The sequence below is a fragment of the Aulonocara sp. 'chitande type north' Nkhata Bay genome, linkage group LG5, assembly GCF_057382095.1.
Source record: "Aulonocara sp. 'chitande type north' Nkhata Bay isolate Kocher_YH1m ecotype deep benthic linkage group LG5, A_spYH_male_GT1.1, whole genome shotgun sequence".
Lineage (NCBI taxonomy): Eukaryota > Metazoa > Chordata > Actinopteri > Cichliformes > Cichlidae > Aulonocara > Aulonocara sp. 'chitande type north' Nkhata Bay.
Genome location: NC_141348.1, coordinates 29157359 through 29172970, shown reverse-complemented (window position 1 = coordinate 29172970; position 15612 = coordinate 29157359). Strand labels below are relative to the sequence as shown.

General features: G+C 38.4%; 1 protein-coding gene across 3 annotated transcripts in view; it reads left to right on the top strand.

Moving 5' to 3' along the window:
- Positions 1-14868, top strand: part of LOC147330903 (guanine nucleotide-binding protein G(i) subunit alpha-2) — a 49792-nt gene extending 34924 nt beyond the window's left edge. For 2 of the 3 annotated variants that reach the window (XM_086292819.1, XM_086292818.1), the window contains 6 exons: positions 6472-6632; positions 9849-9977; positions 11956-12085; positions 12576-12729; positions 12836-13028; positions 13675-14868. In XM_086292819.1, coding sequence (XP_086148945.1) covers positions 6472-6632; positions 9849-9977; positions 11956-12085; positions 12576-12729; positions 12836-13026 — 765 coding nt within the window. In that variant the 3' untranslated portion in view covers positions 13027-13028; positions 13675-14868. Of the gene's footprint in view, positions 1-6471; positions 6633-9848; positions 9978-11955; positions 12086-12575; positions 12730-12835; positions 13030-13674 lie in introns of those variants that run through there. The other variant, XM_086292821.1, reaches the window with a different exon arrangement.
- Positions 14869-15612: the final 744 nt, after the last annotated feature.

Here is a 15612-nt window from a genome sequence, read left to right as displayed (position 1 = left end):
TTCCAACATGCATCTGTTCACAGCAGCCTTTTTTTTTTATCAGCAGTAAGATTTATGTAGTAGGTGTTACACAGAACTGGAGCACAGTATAATCCTTTCCTGATATGTCTTTGCAACCTGCAGGGAAATAGCACTTGTCTTACTGACTCCATCTGGTCCATCTTTGATCTGCTGTCTCCTTAAAGTTGTACTAGACAGAGAGGAGTCTGAAAGTATACCTGCTGCAGGAGCAACAGCAGCCACTGAGAGCTCTGGTGCAGATTGGATTAATTCAGTGCTGCTAGCAGGGCACGTTTGAACAGCACTGCAGAGGCTGGTTTCTGCAGCCTCAGCAGCAACACAAACTAATTTCTTATTTTGAAGAATACCCAACTGTAAAAGGAAGATCTTGTTGCTAACCCATTTGTCTGGAGGTGTTTTGTAACAATTGTTACCCATCATTTATGTTTGCTTTGCATGTTAGTGTTTGCTAAACCTAATCACTCCCAAACTAATGGTTTTATAACTGGCTAGCTAATGAAAACAAGCTTGTCAGTCTTTAAATTACTCCACATATTAAAGATGATTGATTATGCATTTATTTATTTTCTGTCATATATAAAGAGTTACAGTAGCGCATGCTTGTGACAGCTCTAGGTCTTGTGTTTATGTTCTTTGGCAGGCCTGCCTTTTACGTGCTCTATTTCAGATCCTAATCAGGAAATGGCTTGGGAATGCTTGGGAACTCTATAGAAACCAGTTTCCTCCCTGGCTGTCTCTTCTTCTGGAAGGCTCTTGCCTTTCAGGTCGCTAACTTGGTTTTCATTTGATTTCGCTTGGGTGTGCTGCAGTAACACCTAGTTTAAGCCATATTTGGTTTTAGGTAAGCACCTGCTTATCAGTTCTCCTTGAACCGCCTTTGTGTTGACTTGTTGTTAAAAAAAATATTGACCCAGGAAAAATTGTTTCTCTGAGGATCTCCATTTCTTGGTATGTTCTAAATGATCTGGACATAACACGTTCATATTAAATGTGTTCAAAATTTCAAACAGTGAGGCAAACGCTTACATCGTTAAAGCTGTTTATTATGTATAAGTGTTAAAAAAAAAAGTGATGAAGTGAAAACAGTTGTTTTTAGTGCTAAAATCCACAGAATTATCAAGTAAATCTGTCTCTATAATCAGCTTTATTGAGCTTTACAAGCTCTAGGTCTTTGTTAAGTCATCCAATCCACTACTTCACAGTTCATCATCATTCTCATTTTAGAACGAGGCAGAGTGAAATATTTGAGAGGCAGCCAGAGACGATTTTCGACGTGCAAGTCATGGATCTAAAAATAATTTAATTAGCCATAGCTACAGCTGATAAAATCTGCCAGCAACAGTTGTCATCTGAGTAGAAAAAATTAACAGTTGCTTTCGGGGGAAAAAAAATGTACCTCTGTTTAAAAGTAAGGATTTGTAAAGAATGCCACATTTAAGCTAAGTACTGTGTCACCATACAAGAATTTCAAAGGCTGACACGTAAAAGATATTTAATGATTTCTCTGATGTGCGGATGTGGAAGTTGTCTGTGTAGTTCATCCAACAGCAAATTTAATATCTATGGGATTTTGGACAGAGATGTGATGTGATTGTGAGGGCGAGATGTGCATTTGGATTCAGTTAATTCAGATCTTTAATTAGGTGATTAACGAACTTCATTATTATGACTGCACAATTCGAGCATATCAGAAGTACTTAATGAACACACTAAATAATTAGGTGCAGCTCATACAAACACACACTAAGTTAAACACAACAGGGCATCCGTGAAACTTTTATACTTAAACCTGCAGACAGAAGACAAGAGATGCTGAGTTGCAGTCTCCTGCACCCTGTGAACACTTATCAACTTTCAAACAAGCTGCCGGTGAGGTCTGACAGTGGCCGTGTGTGTATCCTGTAAGTGAAGCTGTAATAGAAGGATTAAGGACTCTGCTGTGGTGACGTTTTTTTTCTCACCCATAGATCTGTCAAATGGCTGGGTGTACGTGATGCTACTCTCGCACTCCCACACATAGCAATTAGTGTGCTAGCCTGCCCATACTTGCGCAGCAGCCCTGTAGAAATTGACACACGCTTATGGCTTTCATACTATTCTTTAATTATGCCCCATATTGGATTTCAGTTGAGCTGATTGTAGCAGCTGATCTGCATGTGATAAGGATCATTAACAGACACATTATGCTGCTGTATAGAAGTAAACATGAAACTCAAGTCAGTGTTTGCAGTTTCATGGTGATTCATTGCAGCTGCAAGTGCAGTCGGAGCCTGCAAATTTGTAAGTGAATGACAAAGAGGAGAAGGATAAGGCGAGTGTGTGTGAGTCTAATATTCTGCAGTCTGCAACTTGTAGCTGTGTTAAAAAGAGCAGAAAGAGTTTTAGTAAATGTGTCACATTCCCAGAGAGCCATCGTAAACATCAATTTCATTGGCAGCATGTGAGCGCATCACTCATAGTGACGCACCACTAAATAAACACATTTCAAAAGAACAGTAATGCTATTGGTCCAGTCAAGACATTGACTGGACCAATAATAAAGGACATACACAAATTCAGTAAGCTGGCCATTTAACCAACGTAAACATCACCATCTAATAGGCACAGACGTACATTCACCGGCTGCTTTGTTAGTACTGGACTCCCTTCTGCCTTCAAATTCGCCTTAATTCTTCACTGCATAGATTTAACAAGGTGGTGAAAACATAACTCTGAGATTTTGGTTATTATTGATGCAATAGCATCCTAGAATTCCTGCAGATTTTAGGCTGCAGATCCATGATGTAAATCTCCCATTCCACAACATCCCAGAGGTGCTCTGTTGAACTAATATCTGGTGACTGTGGAGGTCATTTGAACACAGTGAACTCATTGTCAGTTTCAAGAAACTAGGTGTGTTGGAAGCATCCATCAGAAGATGGGCACACTATGTTCATAAATTTGTGGACAGGGTCAGGAACAGTATTCAGAAATGATGCTCAGTCACTACTAAATAGCCCAAACAATTTAAAAAAAAAATAAAAATAACCTTCACGCAATTACACCGCCCTGCAGGATGAATCCAGGCTTTTGTGGTGTTTTCTGTTGTCCAACTTTTGTGAACCGTTGTGAATTTTAGCCTCAGCTTCCTGTTCTTAGCTGACAGGAGGTAGTACCTGGTGTGGTCTTCTGCTGCTCTATCCCATATAGTTACAGGTTCAATGTGTTGTGCATTCAGAGATGGTCTTCTGCGTAACGTGGTTGTAGCAAGAGATTTGTTGAAATACTGCTGTCTTCTTCTCAGCTTGAAGCAGTCTGGTTATTCTCCTCTGACCTCTGACTTCAACAAGGCATTTGAACTGCTGCTCACTGGATATTTTCTCTTTTTCAGAACATTATCTGTAAACACTAGAGATGGTTGTGTGGGAAAATCCCAGTAGATGCGCATTTTCTGAAATACTGAGACCAGCCCTTGCAGCATCTTACTTAAATCATCTTTCGTCCTCATTCTGATTGTCAGTTTGAATCCCAGAGAGTTGTCTTGATTATGTTGGCATGTCTAGATCTAAACTGGGTTTTTGGCATGTGGCTGATTTGACATTTTTGTTAAGGAGCAGTTGAATACGTGTACCTAATAAAGTGACCATGATTGTATACTGACTGGATGACAATGGCAGGTAGAGATAGTAATAGATTTCTACTCAGTCCAGTTTGTTTCCATTCACAATTACGAAATGTTTCATTATGAACCATTTGTGTATTTTGATGATGCCATACATATTCAGAACTCTAGAAAATCCTGACTGCAGTTGCATTAAGTTAGTTACACATACAAATGTGCAGAGAAAACCAAGGTTTATTTATTACTCTTAGAATTTCTATCCTTGAGAATAAAGGTCAGAGAGAAATAATTAACATTGTGCCAACAGGAAGATGGTGAACTGAGAGAAACAAGCAAGGTGGCAAACAGCAGGAAATCAAACCACAGTCTGTTGAAGCAGCCCTGCATGCTGTTACTTTGAGTCATACAGACCTATCTCATATATCTTACATGTGGTCAGCCCAAATTGGCTGCCACATTGCTTTATCACATGTTGTAATGATATTATAATCACTTTACTTTAAAATATTTCCTCTCTTTGTGCCAGTTCTATAGAGATATCGCTCACATTGGTCCATACTGTTGTATTAGATTATCAATAAGTATTTAATAGGGGTGCAACGATATTCGTATCGATATTGAACCGTTCGATACAGTGCTTTCGGTTCGGTAGGCATATGTATCGAACAATACAACATTTGTAATTTATTTTATCAACTTTCCTTCTGACGATGCTGTCTGTGTTGAGCGCTCAGTGAATCTGCGTTCGACTACTCCGCCTAGGCTGCACTGTCGAGCGCAGATCCACTGAGCGCTCAACACAGACAGCATAGTCAGAAGGAAGAGCGCAGGGCAAGCTAGCGAGACAGAAGTTAAGCTCTCCTTGCAACATGGACCTCCCCCACCCTCATTCAGATCTGGCGTTTGGAATTATTTTGGTTTTCATGTGACGTATGACCCTGAAGGTAAGCACGTCATGGACTAAAGTAAAACAGTATGTTGGATGTGCCATGCAATGCTCAATTACATGGGTGGGAGCTGGCGTGTTAGCGCAGTTAGCTCGTTAACGTGTTGGCCGTCTAGCCCCATGCACGGGCGATCGGCGGTAGCTCGTTAACAGAGATTTGCCTTGTTGTGGCGTTAAGGTCATTTCAACGAGATTAACCTGAAAGCACTAGTGGGAACACAACGAATATGACTGCACATTTACGCCGACATCATCCTAGTGCAAAGACAAAAACAACAAGCATGCTACTACCTTTAGCCGAGTCATTTAGACAGCTGTTAGCACATGATTCTCCTTATCGGGACCTGATATGTTTAATATGCTGCTGAGAATATAGCCCAGAAGAAGCGGATAGTATAGCTTTTATTTTGGAAAGAGACATTTCTCTGTAATAAACTCTCTTTTCCAAAGATGAGTGATTCCTCAATCAGATACAGGGCTTGCAATATCGCTAGCCCGACGTCCTGGAGCTAGCGATTTTTTTCAGTCGGGCTACCAAAATCTATCTCTTCCCTGCCCGTCGGGCTATTGTAGGAAGGAAAAATATATGTCAATGCTTTTGCATTCTTTCAGAAATGTAGCTGGGTAATTATGTCATTGGCATCGGTGAGCCACTGTCAATATGTGACATATTGAAATCGCGTTTGAATTTGCGCTTGTTTTTTTGCTTTCACTTTGCAATCGTGCGAACTGTGTATAGAGAGTGACAGCACTGATCTGTGAGTGATGATAATTTGCGCACCAATTCGTCTGACATCGTCTTATTAATTGTTAGCTTACTACGCAAACATGACAAGTGAAATCTCCCGCAGCTTAAACATGTGAGAGGTTGATCGCGCAGAGAATCGCTGAGCTTATGTGAGTGTGTGTGTAAAAGCAGCAGGATTTATATTTTAGTTCTGCTGAGCCAAATAAGACAGGTCAGGGTGAAGAAGTGACAGCCAAAGAAAAGCTTACCACAAAACGGAGAAGTTATGACAAATCAGACTATAAGGCAAAAAGAAAGTGCAGCTTTATGGTTTCATGGACAAAAGAATTTCTGTGGCTGTGATATGATGAGCTAAACAACCAGGGCTGCACATAAGTGGTCCGCAGGTGCGCATTCGCTGTCAAAATAAAAAACATGCACAAGGGTTAGGGTTAAATTTAAAAACTGTACTTTTGAGTTAAAATATATATTTATAATTTTAATAAATGACAAATTAAAAAGGCATGAACATTTTTTTGTATCGAAAAAATATTGAACCGTGACACCAAAGTATCGAACCGAACCGAACCGTGAATTTTGTGTATCGTTGCACCCCTAGTATTTAAATCAAAATCCGATTGTAACTGCCTGTTGAAATTTCTCTAACATGTTACACAGGTTAGCTTGTTTCTAAATATTTCCATAGCTGAAGAATATGTTTTGGTTTCCAGTGGTGCCATTTTGCAGGAATTCAAGAACTATCAGAACATGTTTGCCAGCTAATTGCCATTGTAATTTTTCCTCTTGATTGTACTGGCAGAAGAAATATCCTTTCTATTTCTAAATGCCATTGTTAGATATTTCTTAACCTTATTCCTTAGCTTTAGCTGAAATTTTTAAAAAAAAGTTACCAGAGAAATACAACTAGGGTTTTTGTCATTTGATCAGTTATATGAAATTTGCTTCAGGAACGACTTCCCTCCCAGCCATTATAGAAGGGGAAGTAACAGCGGTTACTCTTTAATGTCCTGTACATAAGAGCATGTAACTCTTTGTCTTTAAGAACCAACTGGATCTTTGATCATGTTTGATTGTGTCAAGGATAGCAGCTGTCGCCTTGGTTTTAGTTGCAGTGTTCTTAACAACCCACTCCTGTGTCCTTATTGCCCCCTGCAGGACGATGCCCAGCAGCTCTTTGCCCTGGCTGCAGCTGCTGAGGAACAGGGCATTCTCCCTGATGACTTGGCTAACGTGATCAGGCGACTGTGGAGTGACAGCGGCATACAGAGCTGCTTTGCAAGATCGCGAGAATACCAGCTGAACGACTCGGCGGCATAGTGAGTGTGAATTTGTGGGCGGATATTTTTCTGCTGTGATCTGTTAATTAAATGCAAATTTACTGATTTTTACTGTGCATAGTCTCAGGTTTCCACCATGAGCATCTTCTCCTGCTCGTACGTCAGTCAGTATGCATTCTGTTTACACCAGACGCTATATTAATCCTCTACAAATGGAAATGTGACTAATTGGGAAATTTATCAGTTGTTTTCATATACAGATGAAGATTTGTTTAAGAACTAAATCACTACATTTGCTATTTCAAAAGGCATAAAGGTCGAGAGAGTTATAGTTTGAGATTTTTTTAAATTTATTTTTTGGAAGGGATGTGCAGTCCCTTCAGCCTCGGTCATATGTGGGAGCTTTGAACCTGTTTGTGACTTCTCCTGGGAGTCATAGAGACAGGAAGGATTGTTCACTAACTTTCATTTAGTGATTATTTCTCCCTCTCTGGGTTTGATTCTTTAATACTATAACCCGATAAGCAGAGCACCGAATAATTTGTCTTGGGGGAGTGAAAAAATTAGATTTAAAAAAAAATGTGTTTACTTCAAGGAAAATTAGCTTAGAAGTAAACTTTGAGAATTGATAGTTCTTATAACACCCTCAAGTGGTCATTTTTTATTGGAACATGCTGATTAATTTTGTGGCAGCGCTATGTAAAAGTATGAAATGTTGCTTTATGTGATATTTCCGCAACAACTCTGTCATGCCATTTAAAAAATCTATTGTAATGGCTGCTGTGCTGTGAGACAAAACAAAAATTGTAGTCATTTGTTATAGTTATAGGTTTTGTTAACTCATTAATTATTCTGTAACATTTTAAGTATGCATGAATGGTTTGATCAGCCCGATTGAAATGGTGGATATATATCTCAGTTTCTCTGTGAAGTGTGGGCTGGCTGGGCAAGTAAAGCTCCCAGTTGGCCTCGGATGATGATGCAATGCTTGTGTAAGCCAGGCAGTGTCAAACATGGTGCTTTCACACTCCCCTACTGACCAGCAGTCTGTCAGATAGCAGAGAAAATGCAAAAAGGACTGAGGGGAAGTGAGAAATATGAGTTGTAAATTTTGACATAAAAAACAAAAACAAAAGAAATTACCTTCTTTCTTGGATAGTCTTTATAATGTTTCCTTTCCCCCACATGCTTTTCATATTGAATACTGCTCTTAAAGGCAACATGTCTTTAAAAAACAGAATAATATGATGGAGAGTATGACTGTATTTCTTATCATGTGATAATGGGTATAGAGATGGGGTTTGTTCTGCATGCTATGATGTCATTTTACTCCAAAGGCCTATACCAGCTTAACATTGTAGAGATTGTGTTACGTTGGTATCAGATTTTATTTTTTAACCCAGTTGATGGCATCGTGGGAGACTGAAGGCAAGCAGTAAAATAAAGAGATCTTTAGTATGAACTTTGCAAGGCACTGAGGTAGCAGGAGAAAAAAAAATACAATAAAATCCATAAAGCAGTGCAAGCAAACCAACTGTGAGGAGCTTGCACAAGAAACTGAGGAAAACACTGGAACTAGTCAGAGATGAGGGTAATGACCTGACAAAGACTGGGGGAAAACAAGCAGACTATATCCACATCAGGAGCGATGGATAATAAGACACAGATAAAAAACAAAATGAGGGAGGCAAAAGGAACAAAACAGGGAAACAAATGCAACAAAAGCATCATGAGGAGTTGAAAAGGACAAAGGACTCACACAGGCAAGCAGAGGACACAGACAGGAAATACAGAAGGGATGTGGAAAAGGAAAAATCACCCAGGAACATAAGAGCAAAAATTAAAGGTAATAATAATAATGGATACTTTATTGATCCCCATGGGGAAATTACTTGTTTTTCTCTGCATTTGACCCATTCACTCAGTGAAGCAGTGGGCAGCCCACTAAGCAGGCGCCCGGGGAGCAGTGTGTAGGGACGGTACCTTGCTCAGGGGTACCTCAGGGTAGCCGTTAAGTGGATTCGAACCGCCGACCTTCCGATCATGGGGCGACCACTTTACCTACTGAGCTATCCCTGCCCCAGGTGTAATATAAATCAAGCATCACACCACAAGTACCATGGCAAATTGGAGTGATGATGAAAAATGTGTCATAAAATGCATTTAATACAGAGCCTTACAGCTTGTGCAGTATTACACACTTCTATTGCAGGAGATGCACAGCTGGTAAGCTGAAATGGACAAAGAGAAAAAGACATCTGAGATGCAGCAGCGTACTGCAGCAAATTATAAATGATTAAGGTCAGCAAAGTAAATGTGCAGACGTGTTTTCTCAAGCAGACAAATAACTTCTAAAGAGATCTTAGGCAGAATTAAGCCAACAGATAACTAGTATTCAGTGTAGCTGTTGGTCTCTGACAAGCTCAATTTTAGTAATGAGTGCGGCCGAGGCAGAGTCACAACCAATATTCAGTGTTACCATCTGCAGGAAACTCGTTGGCCGGAGGCGCTATAGCACAAAAATCTTACAACAACAGAATCAATCAAGAGGAAAATATGCTGCAAAACCAATTTCACATATACAAACTCAGCCATGAGTTCTGCACTGAGTGAAACAGGAACATAGTATGTTGGATTAAATACCCATATGTAGATGTAGCTGCAGGTTTTAATCTGTTGATGAAACACAGTGATATACTTCTAGCATTGTATCTACTGAGAGGGAATATTAAATATCAGCATGATGTTACACACCTAGAAAAGCCGTTTTTAGCCCACATGAAAAGATAGCAAATATGAAATGTTTGTGGATATAATAACTCGCATTACAGAGAATAATAATCAATTTTGTTTGTAGCTGGTCAGCAGTTTTATAGTGGTGATTTATGAGGAAATGGGCCACAAGATGTTTTTGTTGAGTGGCAAGTGAAACAAACTGATAGCAAAGCTGAGCAATAAAAAAAAGCCAGAAATAATGAAACTTTATTTTTCTGTTGTAGTTCTGCAACTCTAAACTGGCTAGAGTGAAAGATGCACATTGCATTTGACTATAACTTTACTGTAGGACCTGATTTACACACTTCCTTTAAAAGCACTTCAGAAATCAAAAGTTTAAAGCTATTCAAGTGACTCAAAAATTGCAGTTTTGGGTAGTGCCTCAGCAGCCACACGCCTTCCTGTTGTTGTTTTTGTCTCTCATTTGTTGCAGATTGTAAAGTCATTTTGAAACCTTGCTCTCTCTCTTTCTGTCTTAAGTTACCTGAATGACCTGGAGAGGATAGCTAAAACAGATTACATTCCGACCCAGCAAGATGTGCTACGAACTCGGGTTAAGACAACCGGCATTGTTGAGACTCACTTCACTTTCAAGGAACTCCACTTCAAGTAAGGTTCAATATCAATAACCTGTCAATTAAAAGTGACATATTTTTTAAACAAAATAAATATATAGATGAAAAAAATATATTATAATTTCACTTTGTCACAATTGGGTTGTTTTTTTTTTTTCACGTTTAAACTTCTTTAGCCATTTGCATTGTTTTGTGAGAGTTCTGGGACCCTCACTTGAAAGTTGAGCCCCCTCCCCATAGGCAAGAGGCAGGGTACCATAGGTCATAGGTCACCAATCTGACACACATATTTGTCTTTTAGTGGGATGCCGAACATAATTTGGGAAAAGCAATAAGGCAAAAATGTCACTTGAATATTAGATATGGGCATGTTGTCATTTAATTAGTGTAGACAGCGGCATATCAAGATACCTGTTCTAGAGTCGTATGACCTTCCTTGTGTGAAGACAGGCGAAAGATGTGAGCTGCAGCCCTGAACCTTTCTCGACCACACCTTGCAAAGCTGTGGAAACTGTACTGCTCAGTCTGATCAAACATGAAAACTGTCTTTAACCTGCCAGCTCCACAGTAGTTCATGTCTGATATCTGCACATCTAAGAATAGAGCAGTATCAATCTGTAGAGTTCACTGTTAGTGCCTTCTGCACAGGATTATTTTCAACCATGAAAACGTGCCTAAAGGAAACTATTTCTTGCTCTGTTTTACGTGTTTGGTGTCTCATCAGCAGTTCATGGGGATTTATGAGGGAAATGAACCATGTTGACTGTGAAAAGGGCAAGAGAGGACCTGATTTTCTCTACATTTTCCAGAGTTCATGGGTTAACGTGGTTCTAGTTTACCACAAAAAATCTACACTTGATTTTGATCTCAATCTTTATAGCGTTAAGAGGCAAGTGACCCTCCTGGCTTGAAATATGTTAAAACATCAGAAGACAAATTATACCAGCAATTAAAAGCTTAATTACTGTGATTGCGCTAAGAGCTGACTAATAAATTAGATCCTTCCCACAGTGCTCCTCCTTAATAAAACCAGAGCATTATTTAGTAATAAAACATGTTTGTCTGACATGGCACAGAACTAGTACTGTTGGTCTTACATAAAATGTGCTCTAACCCAGCCCAAGCACTTATGTGTGGGATAGTAATGCATGCATAGATATGTAAAGTATGTTATATAAATGTGCAAAGGGTATAAATGGAGAAAGAGAGTGGCAGGTAGATAAAAAAGATGAGCTATATTTTTGGGGTTTTTTGCAGATTTCTTTGTCTTTTTGGGTCTCAACACATTTTAATGCACTTTTTAATACATATTAAGAGGTTATGGGTACGGTAATAAAAAGGCAACTGTATCCACTTGGCTTTGGTGTGACCTGCTTCCTGATAATCTCTGATATTTGCTTTGTGTTACAGCCTCAGTATTTGAGCTAAATAATGCATGAAAGCGATCAATACAAAAAAAGCCACGTTTGTGCTGTTTCTGCTCTATTCACCTTAATGAAGCCGATGCTGTCACCATTGACAGTGGCTGGCTTTAGATCACGTTGTGTCTGGTCGAAACTTCATTTTGGGTTCCAGTATTATATATGTATACAGTAGTTGTCCTGGTGAACTGTTTTCATCTTTCCGTAGGCTTTTCTCACACCTCTCTTCTGCGAGTTTTAATCAAGTCTCAGCATCTCCATTAACTGAAGCTTTACTCTGAATATGGACCCTGTCTGCCTCTTCTATCCTGCACTGACCCTGCAGTCTTTTATCAGATAAATTATGTGACAGACGTCTCTCCACCTCCTCACCATTTTTGGTCCCCAAACAACTACATGAAAGCCAATTTATTTCCTGGCATTGAATGTCACTCTAAGTTTGCCCTTCCTTCATTCACAGCACTTTTCCTGAAATAGCAGTTTTTCCCCCTGTTAGGTTCACATTACTCCTTTTTTTTTATTGTGACCTCCTTCCCCAAATATAGACACACAAACACACAATTTACCTCCTTTGTTTGATCTCTCTGGCAGAATGTTTGATGTGGGAGGCCAGCGCTCAGAGAGAAAGAAGTGGATTCATTGTTTTGAAGGAGTAACAGCCATTATCTTTTGTGTTGCACTGAGTGCTTATGACCTGGTGCTGGCAGAGGACGAGGAGATGGTAAGGAAAAGTCCACCCTCTTATGCTTGTGTGTATGTGTACTTGTATGTGAGCCTCTTTCTGTATGGATGATATCACTTTACTAGCTTCATAAATCTGCTTTCAGGCTCATTTTCAGTATGTGATACATTACATTATATTGCACTGCAAGGAATGTACCATTTCCCATCCCTCCTTATAATGGCTGAATGATAGTCAGCTCCATGTTGTAAAATTAGCTCATTGAGCTTCACTGTGAAGTGTAATTATGCAATAAAAGACGTAATAGCTATTTGTTCAAGTTATAGCACATGAACTATTTAACCCCAATTTCTTGAATTGCTTAAAGAAAGTGCTCAGGAGACATTTGGCCAAGAGATGCTGTGAAGTACCTGAAATATTTGTCCTCACTTTTATAATATAGAAGAACATTGTCCCCTGGTGGCAGCGCTGATGAACTGTTACACTGTAGTGAAAGTCATGAGCCATGACCAGTTTTGATTCTCTTTAGAACCGAATGCATGAGAGCATGAAGCTTTTTGACTCCATCTGCAACAACAAATGGTTCACCGAAACCTCCATCATCCTCTTCCTCAACAAGAAGGATCTTTTTGAGGAGAAGATTACCCGCAGCCCTCTTACCATCTGCTTCCCCGAGTACGGAGGTACACAGCGGAGCATCAGGAATGATACTGCATCTGTGATCATTCTCTGCAGAAAGTTCAACTTGATAATAAACTGCTTCCTTGTCTCTTAAATCATATTTTACAGGCGCCAACAAGTTTGATGAGGCTGCCAGCTATATCCAGACCAAGTTTGAGGACCTGAACAAGAAAAAGGACACCAAGGAGATCTACACCCACTTCACCTGTGCCACTGACACCAAGAACGTGCAGTTTGTCTTCGATGCTGTCACTGATGTTATTATTAAGAACAACCTAAAAGACTGTGGTCTTTTCTAAAGGTATGCTTCAGAGTGGGTAGAAATGTTACCGTAAAGTCTAATGGGCTGTTATTCATTGTATTTTCATTTGGGTTGTCATTTAGGTGGCCTATTAATGATCTCATCAGCTATGTATTGTCTGTACTGGCACAACTTAATATTCAGTCTAGAGCTGTAATAATTTATCACTGTGAAGAAATAAATTGGCAACATTTTAATTTAATGCTTCATCGCTTAAGTAATGTGTAAGAAAAGCTGGCAAAAATCATTTAGCTTGAGCGCATCAAGTGGGTTGCCTTGTTGTTCGGCAATAGTAAACAGTGGATTATCCAGAGTAAGACAAATGTCATTGCTGTGATACAAAATTAAGTTCATGTCTGCTGAAAAGAAAATTAAAGGGAAGACAGAACTTGGGAACTTTGAGTTTTTCAGCATGAATTTGTATAGTGACTTATTTGAATGTGATTTAAATTGAGTGAAATTACTTTTTACATTGCATTTTTTTAACTTCTCAAGATCTGTGCAATTTTTTTCACTAAAAATTTAATTTGCAATCAACACTAGAAATCAGAAAGTCAAACGTGAAACAGGAGCTTCTTTTTCTTCATTTTATTTTATGTACATTAACTTGTCTAAAGAATGTATACTTGTTTGTCTTTTCATGCAGGACAAAACCCGACGCACACAGACTGCATGAGTGACTGCAATAGCCATGAATGATTACTGCTTTTCATAATGAAAACCATAAGAGAACTGATTCCTAGAGGGGGAACCTGAAAGAACTTTAACAATCACTGTTTTGCAACCATCACGTTATCTGTCTGATCTGTTGTTATTGTTTTTATATACTGTATAGCTTACTGCTCCTTATCAGGGGTTACTTGTACACATATATGACCGAGAACTTTCTAATTTGACAAAAGCAATCAAATAACAATTAAGGCACTTACATGAAAAGATCTGCTTTTTTAATTGCATTTGGAAACTGTGTAACTGTATGTTGGCCAACTGGCCTTCAATAAATGATTGTTGTAAGAGTAAAGTTTGACACAATTAAGACCTGCAATCTCATTATACCAAACGACTAAATCAAAACACTGGGGAAAAAAACAAACAAAAAACATGTTTTCCATTTTCGTGGACCAGTTGGGGAACCTCTTGGTATTTATTTGACTTATTGAGCGTTCTTTTATATTTGGATCTCTTATTGTGTTTTCCTTTTAGGTTTACATTTTACTTTGCCTTTTACTTTTGCATTTTAATAAAAGGATAAAGTCAAATGAACCTTTTTTTATAAAAATTCTATTAACTTATGTTAACTGGCATTTTATGAACCTTTTGACTGTAAACAGAACTTATTTTTTAGAAGAAAACCAACAAGCATGGAGAATGAAAATGGATGAAGGGAAAATGTTTTTTGTACAATGTTTACACAGAATCAATATTCACTCTTGTACTATAGTGCATTGTTCTGCATGACTTGTCCATAGATTAGCTTGTATTCCCCACAAACTGATTAACATTCCTTAAGTAACTTCTTAAAAGAAACAAAACATAAATGGTTATGTGTCACTTTTAAGATATCTGCAAAATTTTTAAGTGGTTATGTCTGTTCCTAACATGGATCGTTCTGTACTTTTTATTTCAATCCAAGTCTTTTTACATATGTTTGTGCCTTGATATCTGTTTACACTTGTTCTTTAGAGACATGCTATCTTCATAGTGTGAACTAGGGCTATTTCTACTCCACTTCAGTTCACAAAATCTGTCATTTAGGATGCACCACAATACCAAGACAAATGGATGATAGTTGTTTGTTAACATTAAAAGTCATTCACTTGTTAAACGTAAATAAAGGTTTGGTCACATGATCTTTTATTCTGCTGTGTGATGTGTTAAGGGAAAATTCAGAATACTTTATTTTGTTTCTTCATTTTTTTTAACCAGTTCACTAGCAGAAGGACACTAAAGACAATGAATTGAGCAACTTTAAAATATAGAATAAGCACTTTGCTGATTAAAAAGACATCAACAAAAAACTGAGAAGAAAAGGCCAATCATACAACTAAACTAAAAAGTATTTTGGTAAAACAAGACTATATAAATACCATTCGGACAAACTGCAGCTATAAGCCAAACTTGTTTTCTTTTATTTTAATACATCCTTTACACGTTAGTTCTTGCAACTGAGCATGTAATAGGTACTTAAAGCAAAGAAATGAGTGCGACTGCAACCTAAACTTTGCTGAATTACAATACAGAGTGTTGTCAGCATATAAAGAGGTGAGATAATGACGCGCGGTAGTCATGCCAGAAGGTATTTTGCGTTTCAAAAGGACCATTAGAATAGAATAGTGAATACGCATTGCTGAAGAAGCTTTGTGGAAAAGATCCACAAGGTGGCGACATGTAGATTTATTTCTATCAATACATACCTGGGACTTTAGGCCTTTAGTAGCCTGCACGATTCTGGAGAGAATTAAAAAATGTATTTTAAATGCTTGTTTATCAACTGAAATCACAATTTTTCATTATTTTTTCATTATATATATTATAACTAAATTAATAACTAAAACTGCACGTGGAAGAAAAAACATTTTATTTA